Consider the following 22,935-nt stretch of genomic DNA (forward strand, 5'->3'; position numbering starts at 1 on the left):
TATGACACAGGCGCACGCTTGGCACTACTTTGTTGATGCACGTGCGGCTACTGCGCACACAATTCACAAACACAGAAAATAATTTTTTTTTTGGTTTGGACTGGAGTGTACTTTCGGGGGTTACAGCACCCTTAACGGTCAAGCCAGCCGGCCCTTTACTTATGACACAGGCGCACGCTTGGCACTACTTTGTTGATGCACGTGCGGCTACTGCGCACACAATTCACAAACACAGAAAATAATTTTTTTTTTGGTTTGGACTGGAGTGTACTTTCGGGGGTTACAGCACCCTTAACGGTCAAGCCAGCCGGCCCTTTACTTATGACACAGGCGCACGCTTGGCACTACTTTGTTGATGCACGTGCGGCTACTGCGCACACAATTCACAAACACAGAAAATAATTTTTTTTCTGGTTTGGACTGGAGTGTACTTTCGGGGGTTACAGCACCCTTAACGGTCAAGCCAGCCGGCCCTTTACTTATGACACAGGCGCACGCTTGGCACTACTTTGTTGATGCACGTGCGGCTACTGCGCACACAATTCACAAACACAGAAAATAATTTTTTTTTTGGTTTGGACTGGAGTGTACTTTCGGGGGTTACAGCACCCTTAACGGTCAAGCCAGCCGGCCCTTTACTTATGACACAGGCGCACGCTTGGCACTACTTTGTTGATGCACGTGCGGCTACTGCGCACACAATTCACAAACACAGAAAATAATTTTTTTTTTGGTTTGGACTGGAGTGTACTTTCGGGGGTTACAGCACCCTTAACGGTCAAGCCAGCCGGCCCTTTACTTATGACACAGGCGCACGCTTGGCACTACTTTGTTGATGCACGTGCGGCTACTGCGCACACAATTCACAAACACAGAAAATATATTATTTTTTTAGCACTTGGGGGGAGCACCCCTGATGGACAGAGCACCCCCTGGACAACACTACAGCACTCCTTTAGGACTGGGACACTGCACAGGACTTTGGAGTGGACACAGCCCCTATGGAGAACTGACTGCACAACACAGTCCAGCCAGCCCCTATGGACTTTGAAGTAGTGGACAACAGCAGCACTACACTACACTACACAGCCCTAACTCCCACCCTCCCTCTTCACTGTCCACAGCCGAGTGAGAAAATGGCGCCGACGTGTGTACCTTATATAGGATCCAAAACCCGCGAGACTCGGAAGGCGGGAAGATGACGTTTTGCCTCGATTTCAGATCCGAGTCAGGCGGGAAAAGTCGAGCCTGACTCGGATCGGACTCGGATCGGGGGGGCTCGGGGGGGTTCGGATTTCAGAAATCCGAACCCGCTCACCCCTAGTAAGGATTAGGCTACGATTAGGTTTAGGCACTAGTGGGAGGGTTAGATTTAGGCACCAGCAGGAAGTTTAGGCACCAAGGGGAGGGTTAGGGTTAAAAAAAATAATATAAAAAGGCGTCGACCATTTTGTGTCGACTATATGTATCATACCTCCCAACATGACCCTCTCCAGGAGGGACACAATGCTCTGGTCCTGGACTTCCCTGGTAAGAGGCGGGGCTGCAGCACAGTTCAAAATTCAAATAGGGGAGTCATACCAACTGTCATTTCACACACTGCCAGACATCACTGGCTGGGACTCACTGGCAGTTGGTGTGACTTCCCTATTTGAATTTTGGACTATGCTGCAGCCCCACCTCTGGAGCCTCCACCAATCATAAATTACCAGGGAAGTCCATGACCAGAGCATTGTTGGCCTCATTCAGAGGCGGTCGGAGGATGCAAGCGGTCGCTCAGAAACTGGGCGGCCACTTGCATCCAGACCGCCCGACTCTGTTGCGGTCGTTAGGCTGTGGGTTAACACCCACAGCTCTAACGACCGCTCAGGTGATGGTCGCGATGGTCAGAGACCATCGCGACCATCGGGGCTTACGACGAGACCCATGGGAACGCCTCCGTTTGGGCTGCTACCCCCCCGGCCCGCCTTCCAAACGGGGCAAGCTGTCAATCAACATCAACAGCTCGCCCCCTTTGGAAAGAGACCCGCTACGACCGGCGCTGTCGGTCGTAGCGGGTCTCACGCATGCGCACGAGGGAGCCGGCTCCCTCGTGCGCATGCGCACTGGCAAAACATCGAGGCGGCCGTGCGGTCGTAGACCGTACGGCCGCCTCTGAATAAGGTCCAGTGTCCCTCCTGGAGAGGGTCATGTTGTGAGGTCTGTATGTATGTATGTTGACCATTTGAATCTGACAACGTTTTGCACTGTCGACCTTTTGTCAGTTGACCGTTTGTACCTGTCGACCTTTTGTCCCTGTCAACCTATTAACTGTCGACCGTCTTACTGTTGATCCTTTATACCACACCCCTTTCCATAGCCCTTGCACTTTGTATACTAGTGCAGTACAAGAGCTGACAGCACTATGCAGAGTAGTGTACAGTGATACGAAGACAATATAACAGGTGAATTTACATTACAGCACAACATTTAATAATATCAATGTGTTGAATGGCTCAATCAAACCAGCATCTCCTCAATGGTCAGTAACAGCATCTCCTCAATGGTCAGTAACATAATTAATGGCTTTGGGGCCTGATTCAGACCCGGTCGCAAGCGCTGAGCGCTCGCAACCGGGTCGATGGTGGGTCAGTGCGCATGCGCACAAAGGAGCCGGCTCCGCCGTGCGCATGCGCGAGACTCGGATAGCGACGGGCACTCCGTCACTCCGGGTCTCGTACCAAAGAGGGCGTGCTGTCGATGTTTAGTGACAGCACACCCCCTTTGCTGGGCGGGCCGGGGGTTGGCTGCCCAAACGGAGGCGTTCCCATGTGAACGCCTCCGTTTGGGGGCGGCCCCACTGACATCACGAGTGATGTCAGTGCGAGAGATTTCAGCTCTGTTTGAGCTGAAATCTCTCTGGGGCTTGCTGCAACGAGACCCTACCACAAGGGTCTCGTCGCAAGCCCGATGGTCGCGATCGTCTTGACCATCGCGACCATCTTCCTGGCCGCTCGCTATAGCTGTGGGTGGTCACCCACAGATATGCGAACGGCCAGGAGGCAGTTCAAAAAAAAAAAATAGCCCGACCCTGATTCAGAGCGAGCTCTGAATCAGGGCCTTAGTGCTGAAATCATGGCAGTAGTTTGGGTTATGTTATAGTCTGCTTATATATGTTTTTTCCAGGTTTAAATTGCCTTTGAATTCACTGTCAAAGGTTGTGCTTAAAATGCCGTACATACATTACGTGATAGCTCACAGAATACAGGAGTGCATACAGTAGCTGAGACAGTAGTTTTACCCAATTTCAGGGGATTTTAAGAATCAGATTTTCCTGTAACCAAAAAGAGGAAATATTATTCCTGATCGTGCTCAAACTTCCCTGTTAGCAGGGACAAGACCTGTAAGTGGAAGCACTGCTTGCTACGTACCTGATACCACTAGCCTCCCTTTATTCAGTCATATCTTTATCCTGTCCATTACATCTCCGGCTTTCCATGTGTTGATCACCCAGTGCATTATTACTAATGGCTGTCCTCTTTTCAGGTCTGCTGAAGACATGTACTTGCATTTACAGAAGCAACAAAAGGCAAACAAGGTTATCTGCAGGTGTGGAACAAATTATTTGATTGATTTTAATTATACTGGCACCTAATTGTTTGGCCTCATCCCTCATAAACACCTTACATCAGTTATCTGCTCTGTGTGCATCTAGCTGTTATGTCATTCAGTCCACAACAAAGGGTGTTGGACTGAGGGATCAATTCAATAAGAAGCGATAAAAATTCGGTTCCGCCACGATGTATGGACAATGACCCTGATTCAGACCCAGTCGCAAGCGCTGGCCGCTCGCTGTGAATGTGGGCGTATATATATTTTTTTCTCCGGCCACTCGCAAAGCTGTAGGAGCCCACCCACAGCTTGTGCGAACGGCCAGGAGACCATCGCGATAATCGCGACCATCGGCCTTGCGAGTTGGGACGAGACCCTGCGGCAGGGTCTAGCTGCCTCAAGGCCGAGTGGACATCCTGCTCTAATATTTTTTTATTTAATATTTCTTAGTGTGTGTTGTCATATTTTTGATGTTGGTTATCAATTCATGTACTGTGAAAACCTTCCATTAGGTTTTTTTCGTTTACCTGCATTTAATGATTGCTAATTAAAGACCGAATGGGCCGATCAGGTTCCCTATTTAAGAGGGACCTTCTATACTGGGCATTTAACTTGAAAAAGTCCCAGGATTGGGACGAAACGCGTTGCTGCCCTGTGTTTTGTGCTGTTCCCGACATTCTTCTACACGCTTGTATCCAGTACCTGTCACCCATTTCTGGTGTGAGGAAATTCTTACAAGATGCGGCCGTGCCTGCCTACATGCCACTTTACTGAACTTTCCTAACAACTTCCCACCCGGGCGGCTCCTTGTACAGGTACCAGACGGAGAGTCACTATTTCCGGAGCAAGACCTGTGATCCGAGTTCCCCACCCTTGGTCAGCAGCACTTCCACCGTTATCACTGACCTCTGTGGAGTCTGACAGGGGCGGCTCCCTGCACAGACGGACCAGACTGAGAGTCACTGAGCACTATCAGTGACCTGAGCTCTCCACTCCAGTCGGTACGGACTTTACCTGCTCCACTTACTCCTGTAGCGCCCCATGGGGACTTACACAATTACTATCAGGTACTACGACATATGTTATTTCCCTACCATGCCTTTCTTGTGATCCAACAATAAGGCTATTGTCACGACTCTGTCTAGTTGTCACCTTTTTGCCTTGAGACTTACCCCTGTCAGCTGCCCCATGGATCTTTGTGTGTAATTTGCCTGGAGGCTTTGCTCTGATTATTGCACCTGGCCTCTCCTCTGTCTGTGAGCACTGCTAGCCCTGATTGGAATCGCAGGTGTGGTTCTGATTCTCAGAGCTGCAGAGATGAATACTCCCTCTGAATGTTGTGCCTTCCACCACTCAGAATGCTACTACCAGACCACCTGTCCGTATCCACCAATTGCTGCCAGACCCATGGTATATATATCCTCTCCTGATAGCATTCTGGGCCTGAACATCTCGTCTTCCCGTGGTGTATGGTTCATGCTGTTTCTGCATTTCAAGTGTATCCCTGAAACCTGCTACAGCAACCCCTTGTGCATCCCGAAAACCTGCTACAGTAATACCTGGCATCCAAATCATCCTGTTACAGCAATACCTGGCCTGTGCTCTGCTGCTAGTCCTACTCCTGGTTGGTCCCTGGCACTCTGTAAACCTGCATCGTGTCACCTTGCCTTGCTTCCTGCTGTGGATCAACTCCTGCCCCTTTTACCTACCTACTCCCTCCCTGAACCTAAAATTCCCAAACCTACCCATTCCTTCCTGAAACCTGTTATTCCCAATTATCCAATCCAGCTTGCACCTGAGTTCCAACCTTGTCACAGCATTTCCGGATCACCCTGTTTAACCCTCGTCTCAGCATTACCTGATTTCCCTTCAGCCATTGTCACGTTATTCCAGTCCAGAGTCAAGTTCCAAGCTCATCAGTTCTATCCACGTAGCCACCCAGCTACCAGCGTCTACCCACGGCTATCCAGCCGCTCCACGTAGCCACCCAGCTACCAGCGTCCACCCACGGCTATCCTGCCGCTCCAAGTAGCTACCCAGATACCAGCGTTTACCCATGGCTATCCAGCCGCTCCACGTAGCCACCCAGCTACCAACGTCTACCCACGGCTTCCCAAGCCACAACAAGTAGCTTCCACGCTACCATCCGTCTGCAAGCCCATCTACTAGTAACCCGACCAGCTCAGTCAGCCTACCTGCCGATCCCTCCAAGTTCCTTCTGGTCACATTCCAACGTCTCAAGTTTCCAGCTCCAGTCACTCATCACCAAAGGCAGTTCTCACTGCTACCCACTTCTTATAATAAAAGAGCTATTCATCTACATCATCTGTGGTTCCAGTCATGCCGGCCTCCGTTGAAACCCGATCACCACCTGAGACAGCTAACTCGCAGACACCAATTGTGACAGAATGTTCAGGCCCAACGATGGTGGCGGATCAAGCACCTATTAAGGGACTAGATTCTTTCCGTAACCTGGTCACCCGCTTGGATTCACAGGAGGCCGTACAGCATTAAGTGCTACAGCTTTTGAAAATCCTGAATAACCGGCTAGATGTTACCCAAACCTTACCTGAACCCCTAACTACCTTCCATCGACTGCTGGAACAGCTTCAGGCTCTACTCAGCAAAATTTTTCAGATCATTCCTGAATTTCTTAGAGCTGCCTCTGTCTCGACTAAAACCTCTGCCTTGGAACCCCTAAGAAACAAGGATTCTTCCGAACCAAGTAATGTCAGACATCGTAGTCACCCACGCCCCAAGTTCTCTGTGGCCGAACGCCAGCGGCGCAAAGATTTACAGCTCTGTCTCTATTGTGGGAGTTCTGACCACTTCATTAAAGACTGTTTCCTTTGCAACTCCAGCAGTGGTTCCGGCACCAGCCCGGATTCTGCCCGTTCCGGTCCCAGCCCGGATTCTGCCCGTTCCGGTCCCAGCCCGGCTTCTGCCCGTTCCGGTCCCAGCCCGGATTCTGCCCATTCCGGTCCCAGCCCGGATTCTGCCCGTTCCGGTCCCAGCCCGGATTCTGCCCGTTCCGGTCCCAGCCCGGATTCTGCCTGTCCCAGCAGGGGACTCCAGTCAGCAGCCCCAGGAGGGATCTCAAGTCTCGTACCCCAGGAGGGGGTTTCAAGTCTCATTCCCCAGAAGGGGATCTCAAGTCTCCTACTCCAGGAGGGGGCTTCAAGTCTCGTACCGCAGGAGGGGGTCTCAAGTCTCGTACCCCAGGAGGGGGTTTCAAGTCTCGTACCCCAGGAGGGGGTTTCAAGTCTTGCACCCCAGCAAGGGGTTTCAACTCCCATTCCCCAGAAGGGGATCTCAAGTCTGGTACCCCAGGAGGTGGTCTCAAGTTTCATGCCCCAGGAAGGGGTTTCAAGTCTCGCACCCCAGGAGGGGGTCTCAAGTCTCATGCCTCAGGAGGGGGTTTCAAGTTCCTGTTATCAGGGAGAAGTGTCTTGTACTACAAAATCTGATTATGGTTCCTGTTCACCGTCTCCTGCATATATTGTTCCAGAAGATGACAATCTCTGTAGTCTGTTCTCAGCTTTGATTGTTGATGCTACTGTCTCTAGCTCCTCTGGACCCCTTCCAGTCCCATCAGTTGGTCCGAATACCGAACATCTGTCAGCTTCTGTTGTTTTGACTCCTCATAAATCGGAGCATCCTCAAGTCTCTTCCAGCCCTGCACCTGAATGTGCTCCACAGTCCTTGAACACACAGGATTCGTCGGATACTCCAACATGCATTTATTTTGATGGGGACTTAACTCAATACTATGCTTTATTGAAACAATTCTTCGGTATGATGAATTCTTCTTTGTCATGTGGAGTCAAGTCTACTAATATGGTAGAGTTTATTATCTCATCTTTTCAGGGTAAAGCTTGGGACTGGGTTGCCCCTATTTACAACTCCAATGATCCAATGCTTCAAAATATAAAGACTTTCAGTGAAGCTGTTGTCAAAGAATTTGGTCCTTACCCTGTAAACCAAAATTCTAGCGAAGTTCTCAGTTCCAAAATATTGTCCGAGCAGTCTGTTTGTGCTACCAAGAATTCGTCCTCCACTCCTCTGAAATCCAAACAAGGTCAAGTTTTCAAGGGCCAGCGTGTCGAATTCCAGGCATCCCAAGAGAGCAGCACTTTTGAATCTGTAACCCAGAACATGACTTGTGCACACACCTCCTTGTCCCCTTTCTGCTACTGTTCCTCCCAAAATTCTGATCCTGTCCTTCCCAGCCACATATTTCCACAGGAGTTACCAAAGATTCCTGGTCCGTTGGTTGGCACAAAACGTTCTCGCAGCAAAAAGAAGAATCGGCAAAGGTCTTGAACTATCTCCTTTGTAGACTTTCCACTCCAAGAAATTGAGAATTGGGAAGATGTCTGAAGAAAGTTTTTGTTTTGGTGTCCGGAGTCCAGAGGGGGGTACTGTCACGACCCTGTCTAGTTGTCACCTTTTTGCCTTGAGACTTACCCCTGTCAGCTGCCCCATGGATCTTTGTGTGTAATTTGCCTGGAGGATTTGCTCTGATTATTGCACCTGGCCTCTCCTCTGTCTGTGAGCACTGCTAGCCCTGATTGGAATCGCAGGTGTGGTTCTGATTCTAAGAGCTGCAGAGATGAATACTCCCTCTGAATGTTGTGCCTTCCACCACTCAGAATGCTACTACCAGACCACCTGTCCGTATCCACCAATTGCTGCCAGACCCATGGTATATATATCCTCTCCTGATAGCATTCTGGGCCTGAACATCTCGTCTTCCCGTGGTGTATGGTTCATGCTGTTTCTGCATTTCAAGTGTATCCCTGAAACCTGCTACAGCAACCCCTGGTGCATCCCGAAAACCTGCTACAGTAATACCTGGCATCCAGTCATCCTGTTACAGCAATACCTGGCCTGTGCTCTGCTGCTAGTCCTACTCCTGGTTGGTCCCTGGCACTCTGTAAACCTGCATCGTGTCACCCTGCCTTGCTTCCTGCTGTGGATCAACTCCTGCCCCTTTTACCTACCTACTCCCTCCCTGAACCTAAAATTCCCAAACCTACCCATTCCTTCCTGAAACCTGTTATTCCCAATTATCCAATCCAGCCTGCACCTGAGTTCCAACCTTGTCACAGCATTTCCGGATCACCCTGTTTAACACTCGTCTCAGCATTACCTGATTTCCCTTCAGCCATTGTCACGTTATTCCAGTCCAGAGTCAAGTTCCAAGCTCATCAGTTCTATCCACGTAGCCACCCAGCTACCAGCGTCTACCCACGGCTATCCAGCCGCTCCACGTAGCCACCCAGCTACCAGCGTCCACCCACGGCTATCCTGCCGCTCCAAGTAGCTACCCAGATACCAGCGTTTACCCACGGCTATCCAGCCACCCACGTAGCCACCCAGCTACCAACGTCTACCCACGGCTTCCCAAGCCACAACAAGTAGCTTCCACGCTACCATCCGTCTGCCGGTCCCAGTCCGGTCCCTCCAAGTTCCTTCCGGTCACATTCCAACGTCTCAAGTTTCCAGCTCCAGTCACTCATCACCAAAGGCAGTTCTCACTGCTACCCACTTCTTATAATAAAAGAGCTATTCATCTACATCATCTGTGGTTCCAGTCATGCCGGCCTCCGTTGAAACCCGATCACCACCTGAGACAGGTAACTCGCAGATACCAATTGTGACAGATATATATGGGATACTATGTTCTAATATGCTGAACTCATTGTTGCCAATTAACAAGCACTATCTACAAGCTGTGACGATCGTTCACATTTGCTGCAATTGACTGCGTTAACCCTTGGACTACCATTTATCTTCCGGTATACAGCTCACTACAGTTTTTTTACCAGCTTTATTATTTTATGTAATCCTATATTATTTATGTTTCATTATTTTATTTTTTTCATGTATATGTATTCTTGATCCTATTTGCCATCCATTCATTATTCTTTCAACCATTATTGTTTTCATGTGTAGATCTTTACCCTTTATTGGTTATTAAATTGTATTTTATGTGCATTTGTCAAGCCACCCCCCCTACCCGCCCACAAAACGGGGCGAGCTGTCACTCACCATCGACAGCCGCCCCATCTTGTTGCGAGCCCCGTAGCGACTGAACTTCAGTCGCTTGGTGGGACTCGCGCACGCCGGACGCGGCACACGAGCAGCTCCTAAACATCGGGCTGCTTGCGAGCGCACATAAGTATAAAACACATGATAAAAACAGAAATGAGTCCATTTCAAAAAGATTGCATTTGGAGAACTTTATTTTGCCTAATAATTTTCCGATAGCCCCCAAATGCTTATGTCCACATTAGGATACTGGGCTGGGTAACTCTTTCATTGAGCTCCCCTGTGCTGGGAGCCATTATAGTTCACCATTGCCCTGCCTGCAGATCATGAATAGGTCAGAGGTGAAGAACAGGACAGAGTGAGTCATTCTAATCGTCTGTGCACTGGAAATAGTGAACGAGGAATCCAATGGTGCATACACACGTAAAGATTTTCTGTCCAACCATCCAACTAGTTGATTGGACGGAATGAAAATCTTGTAAGGAATGGGAGTAAATGATGATCATCAATTTGATCCTAAGTGCCAGAAAACAGATGAAAATGGTCGTCAGACAAGTTTGTTAAATGTTTGATCTAAACAATTTGTTCAAACAACAGTTTTTGTCCATTTTCCGGCATTTGGGAGCAAATTGATGATTGTCATTTGCTTTCATTCCTTAAGGGAAAGATTTCTGGACTGCACAACCTGACTATATATATGATGGGAGGTGCTACCTGATGAGACTAATTGCAGGCACAGAAACAGACAAATCTCAGGTGCACAACTCCAAATTATTAATAATATATATAAATTAGGGGTGTGCACCGGCCACTTTTCGTGTTTTGTGTTTTGGTTTTGGATCTGGATCTTTCTTCGTGTTTTGGATCTGGATTGGTTTTGCCAAAACCACCCTTCCGTGTTTTGGGTTCTGGGTTTTGTGTTTTGGATCTGTATTTTTTTGAAAAAAAGCATAAAAACAGCTAAAATCACAGAATTTGTAGGTTTTTCTGCTCCTATGCTATTATTAACCTCAATAACCTTAATTTCCACTCATTTCCAGTCTATTCTGAACACCTCACACCTCACAATAGTGTTTTTATGTCCAAAAGGTTGCACCGAGGTAGCTGGATGACTATGCTAAGCGACACGAGTGGGCGGCACAAACACGTGACCCATCTAGGAGTGACACTGCAGTGGCAGACAGGATGGCAGTTAGAAAAACTAGGCCCCAAACTGTACATAATGCAAAGAAAAAAAGAGGTGCAAGATGGAATTGTCCTTGGGCCCTCCCACCCACCCTTATGTTGTATAAACAGGACATGCACACTTTAACAAATCAATCATTTCAGCGCCAGGGTCTGCCACACAACTGTGGCTGAAATGATTGGTTCGTTTGGGCCCCCACAAAACAAGCTGGCAATTAATGTGTCCCTGCACAAACTGGCTCTACGGAGGCAAGATGTCATCCTCATCCTCCTCATCCACCGATTCCTCACCCTCTTCAGTGTGTACATCCTCATCCTCACAAAGTATTAACTCGTCCCCACTTGAATCCACCACCACAGGTCCCTCTGTACGTTCTGGAGGCTGGTCTCCCTGGAAGAGCTGATAATTCATTTTGATGAACATCATCTTCTCCACATTCTGTGGAAGCAACCTCCTACGCCTTTCGCTGACAAGGTTCCCGGCTGCACTAAACACTCTTTCGGAGTACACACTGGAGGGGGGGCAACTCAGGTAAAATAGAGCCAGTTTGTACAGGGGCCTCCAAATTGCCTCTTTTTCCTGCCAGTACAGGTATGGACTGTCTGACATGCCTACTTGGATGCTGTCACCGATGTAATCCTCCACCATTCTGTCAATGGTGACAGTATCATATGCAGTGACAGTAGACATGTCAGAAATTGTTGCCAGGTCCTTCAGTCCGGACCAGATGTCCAAACTTGGTCCTGCCTGCCCTGCATCACCGCCAGCGGGTTGCTAAGGATACCTAAGTTTTTTCCTGGCAGCCCCAGTTGCGGGAGAAAATGAAGAAGGAGCCGTTGACGTGTCACGTTCCGCTTCAGCTGACAGTGTGTTCACCAGCAGGTCTTTGCACCTCTGCAGGCTTGTGTCGGCCGGAAAGAGAGACACCACATAGGCTTTAAACCTAGGATCGAGCACGGTGGCCAAAATGTAGTGGTCTGATTTCAACAGATTGACCACCCTGGAATCCTGGCAAAGCGAATGAAGGGCTTCATCCACAAGTCCCACATGCCGAGCGGAATCGCTCCGTCTTAGCTCCTCCTTCACTTTCTCCAGCTGCTTCTGCAAAAGCCTGATGAGGGGAATGACCTGACTCAAGCTGGCAGTGTCTGAACTGACTTCACGTGTGGCAAGTTCGAAGGGCTGAAGAACCTTGCACAACACGGAAATCATTCTCCACTGCGCTTGAGTCAGGTGCATACCCCCTCCTTTGCCTATGTCATAGGTGGATGTATAGGCTTGTATGGCCTTTTGCTGCTCCTCCATCCTCTGAAGCATATAGAGGGTTGAGTTCCACCGCGTCACAACCTCTTGCTTCAGGTGATGGCGGTGCAGGTTCAAGAGTGTTTGCTGGCGCTCCAGTCTTCGGCACGCAGTCGCTGAATGGCGAAAGTGGCCAGAAATTTTTCGGGCCACCCAAAGCGTCTCCTGCACGCCCCTGTCGCTTTTCAGAAAATTCTGCACCACCAAGTTTATTGTGTGAGCAAAACATGGGACGTGCTGGAATTTGCCCAGATGTAATGCCCGCACAATATTGGTGGCGTTGTCAGATATCACAAATCCCCAGGAGAGTCTAAGTGGGGTAAGCCACTGGGCGATGATTTCCCTCAGTTTCTCTAAGAGGTTGTCGGCGGTGTGCCTCTTACTGAAACCGGTGATACACAGCGTAGCCTGCCTTGTAACGAGCTGGTGTTTCTGAGATGCTGCTACTGGTGACGCTGCTGCTGTTGCTGCGTAAGGTGATACATCTACCCAGTGGGCTGTCACAGTCATATAGTCCTTAGTCTGCCCTGTTCCACTTGTCCACATGTCCGTGGTTAAGTGGACATTGTGTACAACGGCATTTTTCAGGACACTGAGGACACTTTTTCTGACGTTTCTGTACAGTCTCGGTATCGCCTGCCTAGTGAAGTGGAATCTAGACGGGATTTGGAACCAGGGACACACTACCTCCATCAATTGTCTAAATCCCACTGCACTAATGGCGGATACCGGACGCACGTCTAACACCAACATAGCAGTCAAGGCCTCAGTTATACGTTTTGCTTCAGGATGACTGCTGTCGTACTTCATCCTCCTCGCTAAGGACTGTTGGAGGGTCAATTGTTTAGTAAAAGTAGTGGTGTTCCTACTTCCTCTCTGGGATGATGAACGACTCCCAGCAGCAGCAGCAACAGCAGCAGCGGCAGCAGTAGGCGTAGCAATGCAGGATCCTCCGGAGGAATCCCGGATAGGAGAGTCAGTCATGCCAGTGATATGGCCTGCAGGACTACTTCCGATCCTGACTAAGGAGGAAATTGACGAGGAGGGAGTTGACGGTGTGGTTTGCAGGCGCTTGGATACAACAGGACAACGGGATTTAGGTGTCCCTGGACTGCTTACGGTCTGAGCCAAAGTTTCTGAACTTGACAGTAACTTTTTATGAACGCGCTGCAGGTGCCGTATAAGGGAGGATGTTCCTAGGTGGTTGACGTCCCTACCCCTACTTATTTCACCTTTACATATGGTACATATGGCAAGACAGTTGTTGTCCGGATTTGGATAGAAATATTGCCAGACCAAAGAGGTGGAATGTTTGGTCTTCTGCCCAGGCATGACCGTGATGGGCTTTTTCATCCCACGGACAACAACTGTCTCCCCCGGAGCCTGATTTAAACAAACCACATCACCATCAGAATCCTCCTCGCCAACTTCCTCCTCAGCGCCAGCTACACCAGTATCCTCATCCTGTTGTACTTCAACAGTGACATCTTCAATTTGCATATCAGCAAGTGGACTGTGGGTGCTCCTTTCAGCACTTGCAGGGGGCGTGCAAATGGTGGAAAGAGCCACCTCTTCCCGTCCAGTGCTGGGAAGGTCAGGCATCGCAACCACCACCACACTTGGACTCTCCTTGGGGATTTGTGATATCTTCTTAGAAAGCACAGTTCTTCGCTGTGCTTTTGCCAGCTTAACTCTTTTGATTTTTTTAGTGGGAGGAGTGCTTCCATCGTCATGTGAAGCTGAACCACTAGTCATGAACATACTAGGGATCGACCTTAGCCGTTCCTTGCCACTCCGTGTCGTAAATGGCATATTGGCAAGTTTACGTTTCTCTTCAGCTGATTTAAATGTCTTTTTCAAGGTCATTTTCCTGAACTTTGCCATTTGGGATTGTATGTGCCCTCTACTATGACATTGGGCATCGGCCTTGGCAGACGACGTTGATGGCATGTTATCGTCTATGTCATGACTAGTGGCAGCAGCTTCAGCACTAGGAGGAAGTGGTTCTTGATCTTTCTCTATTTTATTTTTATCGGAGAAAGTTTGGTCCTCCATTTATGTTATATCGATTTGATATATACGTGCGGCTAAACACAGAAAATAATTTTTTTTTTGGTTTGGACTGGAGTGTACTTTGTGGGTTACAGCACCCTTTAACGGTCAAGCCAGCCGGCCCTTTACTTATGACACAGGCGCACTCTTGACTCTTGGCACTACTTTGTTGATGCACGTGCGGCTACTGCGCACACAATTCACAAACACAGAAAATAATTTTTTTTTGGTTTGGACTGGAGTGTACTTTCGGGGGTTACAGCACCCTTTAACGGTCAAGCCAGCCGGCCCTTTACTTATGACACAGGCGCACGCTTGGCACTACTTTGTTGATGCACGTGCGGCTACTGCGCACACAATTCACAAACACAGAAAATAATTTTTTTTTGGTTTGGACTGGAGTGTACTTTCGGGGGTTACAGCACCCTTTAACGGTCAAGCCAGCCGGCCCTTTACTTATGACACAGGCGCACGCTTGGCACTACTTTGTTGATGCACGTGCGGCTACTGCGCACACAATTCACAAACACAGAAAATAATTTTTTTTTTGGTTTGGACTGGAGTGTACTTTCGGGGGTTACAGCACCCTTAACGGTCAAGCCAGCCGGCCCTTTACTTATGACACAGGCGCACGCTTGGCACTACTTTGTTGATGCACGTGCGGCTACTGCACACACAATTCACAAACACAGAAAATAATTTTTTTTTAGGTTTGGACTGGAGTGTACTTTCAGGGGTTACAGCACCCTTAACGGTCAAGCCAGCCGGCCCTTTACTTATGACACAGGCGCACGCTTGGCACTACTTTGTTGATGCACGTGCGGCTACTGCGCACACAATTCACAAACACAGAAAATAATTTTTTTTTGGTTTGGACTGGAGTGTACTTTTGGGGGTTACAGCACCCTTTAACGGTCAAGCCAGCTGGCCCTTTACTTATGACACAGGCGCACGCTTGGCACTACTTTGTTGATGCACGTGCGGCTACTGCGCACACAATTCACAAACACAGAAAATAATTTTTTTTTAGGTTTGGACTGGAGTGTACTTTCGGGGGTTACAGCACCCTTAACGGTCAAGCCAGCCGGCCCTTTACTTATGACACAGGCGCACGCTTGGCACTACTTTGTTGATGCACGTGCGGCTACTGCGCACACAATTCACAAACACAGAAAATAATTTTTTTTTTGGTTTGGACTGGAGTGTACTTTCGGGGGTTACAGCACCCTTAACGGTCAAGCCAGCCGGCCCTTTACTTATGACACAGGCGCACGCTTGGCACTACTTTGTTGATGCACGTGCGGCTACTGCGCACACAATTCACAAACACAGAAAATAATTTTTTTTTGGGTTTGGACTGGAGTGTACTTTCGGGGGTTACAGCACCCTTAACGGTCAAGCCAGCCGGCCCTTTACTTATGACACAGGCGCACGTTTGGCACTACTTTGTTGATGCACGTGCGGCTACTGCGCACACAATTCACAAACACAGAAAATAATTTTTTTTTTGGTTTGGACTGGAGTGTACTTTCGGGGGTTACAGCACCCTTAACGGTCAAGCCAGCCGGCCCTTTACTTATGACACAGGCGCACGTTTGGCACTACTTTGTTGATGCACGTGCGGCTACTGCGCACACAATTCACAAACACAGAAAATAATTTTTTTTTTGGTTTGGACTGGAGTGTACTTTCGGGGGTTACAGCACCCTTAACGATCAAGCCAGCCGGCCCTTTACTTATGACACAGGCGCACGCTTGGCACTACTTTGTTGATGCACGTGCGGCTACTGCGCACACAATTCACAAACACAGAAAATAATTTTTTTTTTGGTTTGGACTGGAGTGTACTTTCGGGGGTTACAGCACCCTTAACGGTCAAGCCAGCCGGCCCTTTACTTATGACACAGGCGCACGCTTGGCACTACTTTGTTGATGCACGTGCGGCTACTGCGCACACAATTCACAAACACAGAAAATAATTTTTTTTTGGTTTGGACTGGAGTGTACTTTCGGGGGTTACAGCACCCTTTAACGGTCAAGCCAGCCGGCCCTTTACTTATGACACAGGCGCACGCTTGGCACTACTTTGTTGATGCACGTGCGGCTACTGCGCACACAATTCACAAACACAGAAAATATATTATTTTTTTAGCACTTGGGGGGAGCACCCCTGATGGACAGAGCACCCCCTGGACAACACTACAGCACCCCTTTAGGACTGGGACACTGCACAGGACTTTGGAGTGGACACAGCCCCTATGGAGAACTGACTGCACAACACAGTCCAGCCAGCCCCTATGGACTTTGAAGTAGTGGACACAGCCCCTATTAACAACAGCAGCACAGCACAACACAGCCAGCCCCTATGGACTTTGAAGTAGTGGACAACAGCAGCACTACACTACACTACACTACACAGCACTAACTCCCACCCTCCCTCTTCACTGTCCACAGCCGAGTGAGAAAATGGCGCCGACGCGGGTACCTTATATAGGATCCAAAACCCGCGAGACTCGGAAGGCGGGATGATGACGTTTTGCCTCGATGTCAGATCCGAGTCAGGCGGGAAAAGTCGAGCCTGACTCGGATCGGACTCGGATCGGGGGGGCTCGGGGGGGTTCGGATTTCAGAAATTCGAACCCGCTCACCCCTAATATAAATGCAATAAAATTTTGCAAACAATAGAGGTTTTTAGCATAATCATGGCCAAGGTTATGGGCCTACCCACGATATCCAGGTAACCTCTTTCGGGTAGGTCCCTAACATACTAGGGTTCAAATCCAGAGCACAGGACCCCCCAGTTTTATATTATTAATAATTTGGAGTTGTGCACCTGAGATTTGTCTGTTTCTGTGCCTACTTTCATACCTTACCAGATTTTCATTCCAACCAATCAACTAGTTGGCTGGTTGGACAGAAAATCTTTACGTGTGTACCCAGCTTTAGTTGCGGCTAGCTGCAGCTATATCAGTATGATCGCTAACTGTCAGTAAATATTATAAAATGTGCGCTGTCAGTAAGGAAAAACAGATCAGTCTAAAAATGACAGCGTCTGACAGCAATAAAAATCCCATCACATTAACGACACAGAATGTACTGAGACTAAGGCCCTCATTCAGAGCCGTACGCTCTGAGCAGAGCGCACGCTCTGAATGAGGGCCGGGCTCCATTTTCATGGAGCGTCCTCCTGGACGCTCGTATAGCTGTGGGTCACCACCCACAGGCTATACGAGCGCGCTTTGTGATGGCCGCGATGGTCGAGACCATCGCGACCATCGAAATTGCGAGCCGGAGCCTGCGGTTGAGGTTTTCAACCGCAAGCTCCAGAGTGATTTTGGCTCTATCAGAGCCAAAATCACTCCCACTGACATCACTAGTGATGTCAGTGGGCCGGCTTCTGACGGGAGGCGTTCCCGTGGGAACGCCCCCGTCAGGGAGGCACGCCCCCGGCACGCCCACCAAAGGGGGCGTGCTGTCAATCAACATTGACAGCACGCCCCCTTTGATCGGACACAACGAGCGAAGGACTTTCCTTCGCTCGTCGCGTCTGGCGCATGCGCACGACGGAGCTCCCTCCGTCGTGCGCATGCTCAGTGCATAACATCGACCCACTTGCGAGCGGACAGCCGCTCGCGAGTGCGTCTGAATCAGGCCCTAAATAAGTTAATGAACTCCCTATTTTCAGGCCTCTTTCTCTAGTTGCTACTCTTTTCACATTTTAATACAGGGATGTAATTTGCTTATTGACATTTAAAATTTTGACAAGCAGAAGGTGGTCAGCGGTATGTTGAACCTGACTTGCAGGCATTTCTAGTACTGTGCTGTATAGCATTGTGACCGTGCTGCATACTTGGGGCAGCCAGGTCGGCATACCAGAAGACATGGCGTGGCATAGTTGGGCTGTGGCACGATCACGTCATCATGCCCTTCCCACCGGATCATTGGCTGCCCGGATCACCCACTTCACTTAGGAAATGGGCGGCACCAGGCGGATCGGGAGACTTGAATACTCTTCTGGGTGGCAGGGATCCCCACCCGAGATTTGGGAGCCTCCCGGCTGAGATTCAGGAGCCTCCCAGGCGTTCCAGGAGAGCAGGCAAGTATAGGCTTTAGAAGATTAAACATGATGATAAGGCATTATGCAATACACTTTAGAATGACACCATGTGTCAGTGTTTTATTTACTAAAATCTTTAGTAGAGAAAACATTAAAGGGACGCCAATCCAGCCAATCGGATGCTGTATTTAATATCTCTGCTTGATTTTATTCTGCCCAGAGGAGTGGACCTAGTGGGAAGTGCAAGGTGGAGTCACTGTGAGTCACATGGTTAATTCGCCGGACCGCCCACTACACTGGGGAAGAGAATGGTATATGGGAAGCTGCTTTCCTCCCCAGGGAGTTTGGGAGAGCTCTCCAAAAAAACATTCAGTACACAGAGCTGCTCTCTCTCTCTCTGTTCTTAAAATGTTGGGAAACAGCTCAGTGACTCATATTGTGTGAGAGGGGGTGATGGGTACAGGATGCCGGCGTTCGGGATCCCGGCAGTCAGAATCCCAACAGGGATAGAATACTGACACTTTGTTGATCAGTATGCTAAGTCTCCCCCTTTCCCCACCCCAGCCCTCCCTCCCCGGTGCCTGACTCTAGCCTCCCCTCAGTGGCATCCCTCCCCACAGTGTCACCTGGTGCTGGGAGGGACATTGTGTTGCGCTGCTAAGCCGCCTGGTGCCAAAAGGGGATGTGGCCTTGAGAGGAGGCGTGGCCTATCAGGAAGGGGCGTGGTCTCACAAACAAACCCCTTGTGGTCCCGTTATCACAGGGAGGCAGGGGGGGTGCCGGAGGTGCGTGCAGTGCCGGCTGGCTCCCTCACAGTGGACCTCATTCAGAGGCGGTCGTTAGATGCAAGCGGTCGCTATGAATGAGGGCGGCCGCTTGCATCTTGTAGTGCCGCCTCTTGGTCGATCGCTAAGCTGTGGGTTACCACCCACAGCTCTAGCGACCGACCAGGGTGATGGTCGCGATGGTTGGGTCTCGGCACTCGCAAGCCCCAGGGAGCTTCCTGCTCTGATTGAGCAGGAAGCTCCCCACTGACACCACTGCTGATGTCAGTGGGGCCGCCCCCAAATGGCAAGCGTTCCTTCGGGAACGCCTCCGTTTGATGGGCCACGCCCCCTGCCCGCCTCCCAAACGGGGCGAGCTGTCACTCACCATCAACAGCTCGCCCACCTTTGGTGCGAGACCCCTAGCGACGGAGCACCCGTCGCTAGCCGGGTCTCGGGCATGCGCACGTCAGAGCTGGCTCCGATGTGCGCATGCCCAGTGGGGGAACATCGACCCGGTTGCGAGCGCTCAGCGCTTGTGACCGTGTCTGAATGAGCCCCAGTGTCAGGAGCCGAGTGCTGCACTTAATTATACAGTGCAGCACCTGGCTCCTGTCACTGGGGGGGAGTCTGCACCTTGGTGTCACCCCTCAGCGGGTGACACCCGGGTGCAGCCTGCACCCCCCGCACCCCCCTTGTGAAGCTACTGCCTCCCCTCCTAGTGCCTAAACCTAACCTTCCCCTCCCCGCACCCTAAACCTAACCCTCCCCCTTACCGCCTAACCCTAACCTTCCCCCTAGTACCTAACCCTGGTACCTGGGATATCAGCTCCGGGATTCTGACAGGTGTCGGGATAGCGGCACCGGCATTCTGACCGCTGGAATCCCCTCCATCTTTAACCGCATCTCTTGTTGGTGGGGCGGCATGGGAAGGTCCCATGCTGCCACAGTGAAAATGGAAGAGAATATATGTAAGCTTTGAAGCTTACAATAGATCCACAATAAATTAAAAGTATTATAACATATACATATTAATAGGTGCATTGCTAGCTTTTATTAAACTGAAGTTTAAACAGGCCTTTCAGAAAGGATAACAGTTTCATTATGCTGGAGATCCACTAGAGGGAGATAAAGACCTTTTATTTAAAAAAAAAATCCCGATATACATCAGTCAGGCGCACATTTATGGCCGCTCTAGAATCAAAGATATTATCCAGGATTTCAGCATCTATAAATCACGATCAACTATTTAGTGATTGTCTTCCAGTTAATTCCGAAAAATAAGGATTTTTTAATACATCATAACCATCTTTATATGTAAATATACGTATTCACACAGCGTCATAAAATATTTGGAATTTTGGGCCTGATTCAGCGCTCGCAAGCTGGACGATGGTCGGGCAGTGCGCACGCGCGGCGTGCGCACTGCGGGTGTGCGAGCCCCAGAGCGAGTGAGAACTTCACTCGCTGCTGGCTCGCAGCAAAACGGGGCGGCTGTCGATGTTGATTGACAGCTCGGCCCGTTTTGTAGGCGGGTCAGGGGGGTTGCTGCACAAACGGAGGCGTTCCCTTAGGAACGCCTGCCATTTGTGGGCGGCCCTACTGACATCACACGTGATATCAGGAGTGAACTTCCTGCTCTATTAGAGCAGGAAGTTCACTGGGGCTTGCGGTGGACGAGACCCTACCACAAGGGTCTCGTCTCAAGCCCGATGGTCGCGATAATCGTGACCAGCGCCAGGCCACCCGCTAAAGCTATGGGTGGTCACCCACAGCTTAGCAAGCGGCCTGGGGGCTGGGGTAAAAAAAAAACTGTCCCGCCCTGATTCAGAGCGAGCGCCCTATCTAACTCTCTTCTTATAGTAAACACCTATCACATCTTCTCTTTCTTCAATTGAACATCCTCCTAACCCTAGGCCAACTTTCCAGTGTGATTGGATTATACAGCCCACCAAGAATATCTGCAATTGGGCTGGACCAATTTGCAATAGCACCTTTCCTTGTGTATCAACACCTATTTCCCTATAGATTGTAAGCTTGTGAGCAGGGCCCTCTTACCCTTATGTATGTCATGTATGTATGTATGTATGTATGTATGTATGTCTTTTACAACCCAGTATAATGTTAATCTTGATTCAAATTGTAAAGCGCAACGGAATTTGCTGCGCTATATAAGAAACTGTTAATAAATAATAATAATAATAATAATAATAAATAGCGAGCACCTCTGAATCAGGGCCTTTGTTTCATACAGGGAACTTTCTCATTGAATTGAAGTTACTAAAGAAATGAGTGAATCAAATAGCTGTTGAGCAAGTGCACTGATGCATGCTGGGAATGTCTTCTGAGAGATAAGTGTATTTAGAATGACGCATGAGGGGGAATGAAGGTGTGTACCCCACAACATTTAACTGGAGCCCCCTTGCACAGTTTTGATCAGTGTCTCGATTAAACATATGCCAGTGGACATGCAGACCATACTCGGAAAAGCTGTGCCTAGCTGGGGCAAGTTTTCAAATAGGATTTTGTTTATTATTTTATATGGTATAAAGAATTTATCGCATGCATTTATTAAGGAAGGGGTGCCTGGACAGTTTTCGAAAAAAGCTCTGTCCCGGTGAAGGGCCGGAAGCAAATTAGATAGCTGCCCGCTATCACATTGCTTCCAGGTTTGGACCAGGAGATCCCTCCCCGAAAAGAATTGCTGTAGCTTAGCCCATAGGTTATTATACTATGGGATAACGGCGCCATCTGAAGATGGCGTTAGCTGTAGGTGCCAAGCTTGGTAAATTTGGGATCGAAGATATCTGCTGTGGTCTCTCCTCAATACATCTACATTGCTTTCGTTGGGATCCCTGTAAACAGCTGTTATCAGGGGATTTCATAACTATGGTGAATAAGCCCCTTAGTTTAGTGCAAAATTCAGAGGTATCTTCTAACAGCCAATGTACATTATATAATCCGCACTGAAAACTCAACACTGAAATGATGACATCATAATTCTCTTTTCATACAGATTATATGTATAGCATCTCTCTCGCCTGTCCCCATTTATCTGGGGCAGTCTCCATTTTTCCTGATGATGGCGCTCTAGATAAACACATCTTCTGTTTCAGGTTAAACAATTGTAAAATTGGCAAGAACGATGTGACTCCCCTTCTGAAAGTGTTCCAGCGGAATCCTAAACTGCTTGAAGTAAGGTGTGTATCTTGTGCGCTGTGTAATTTACATGTCACTGTGGCATCATCGTGTCAAAATGATTTGTGTGTCTCTGTCTTACTGAACAAATAAAATGTGTATTCTAATAAAATCTGTGTGTGATAATGTGTTCCTCACTGTGGGGGAATGCTTGGGATTCAGGGTCTCCTGGTTCTTTCCATAATTTGGTGGTGCATGCCAAAAATATAAATCCCCCCTAATTATCTTCTGTTGCCCCATTAAATAATACAGCAGTTCTCATATTGCCCGTAGAAGGGGGAGTTACTGTCCGTGACCGTGTATGACATAATCACTGAGCATCAGTAATGTTTACATACAGTATTTGTATTATTTTATCTTTATGGTTTGTGCAGCCATTGGGAAAATGGGTTACCTCTAGGGAGGCATATATCCATACAGTATCTTACGGGTGGTTGTCCTCTAGTGCAAAATACATGTTGATGATCAGTTGCTTCTGGCTTTATCAGTATGCCAATTAGTGTGGCTGCTGCAGTTTCTTTGCTTTACTTAATTGAGTTTCCTTTCGGCATTCGGAAAGGAATGCAAACTGAAAAAAGACAACGGATGTTTGTCCTTATTTGAACATAATTAGTACTTTTATTTTGTATTTGCAACTGTATTTAATTGTATATTACATGGAAACTTTACTACTTAATAACGCTGTCCAGGCACAGACAGTCTTACGTTTATGATACTTCGCTATTGTACTG

The 22,935-nt window shown here is 48.9% G+C and overlaps 1 protein-coding gene across 1 annotated transcript in view; it reads left to right on the forward strand.

Annotated features, from left to right (window-relative positions):
- NLRC5 (NLR family CARD domain containing 5) overlaps window positions 1-22,935 on the forward strand; it is a 175,013-nt gene that overhangs the window by 83,129 nt on the left and 68,949 nt on the right. Inside the window, exons 22-23 of the mRNA XM_088458330.1 lie at window positions 3,526-3,588; window positions 22,123-22,206. Coding sequence (XP_088314456.1) covers window positions 3,526-3,588; window positions 22,123-22,206 — 147 coding nt within the window. The remainder of the gene's footprint in view (window positions 1-3,525; window positions 3,589-22,122; window positions 22,207-22,935) is intronic.

Source organism: Taudactylus pleione, unplaced genomic scaffold (genome assembly GCF_031769625.1).
Source record: "Taudactylus pleione unplaced genomic scaffold, aTauple2 ptg000828l, whole genome shotgun sequence".
Lineage (NCBI taxonomy): Eukaryota > Metazoa > Chordata > Amphibia > Anura > Myobatrachidae > Taudactylus > Taudactylus pleione.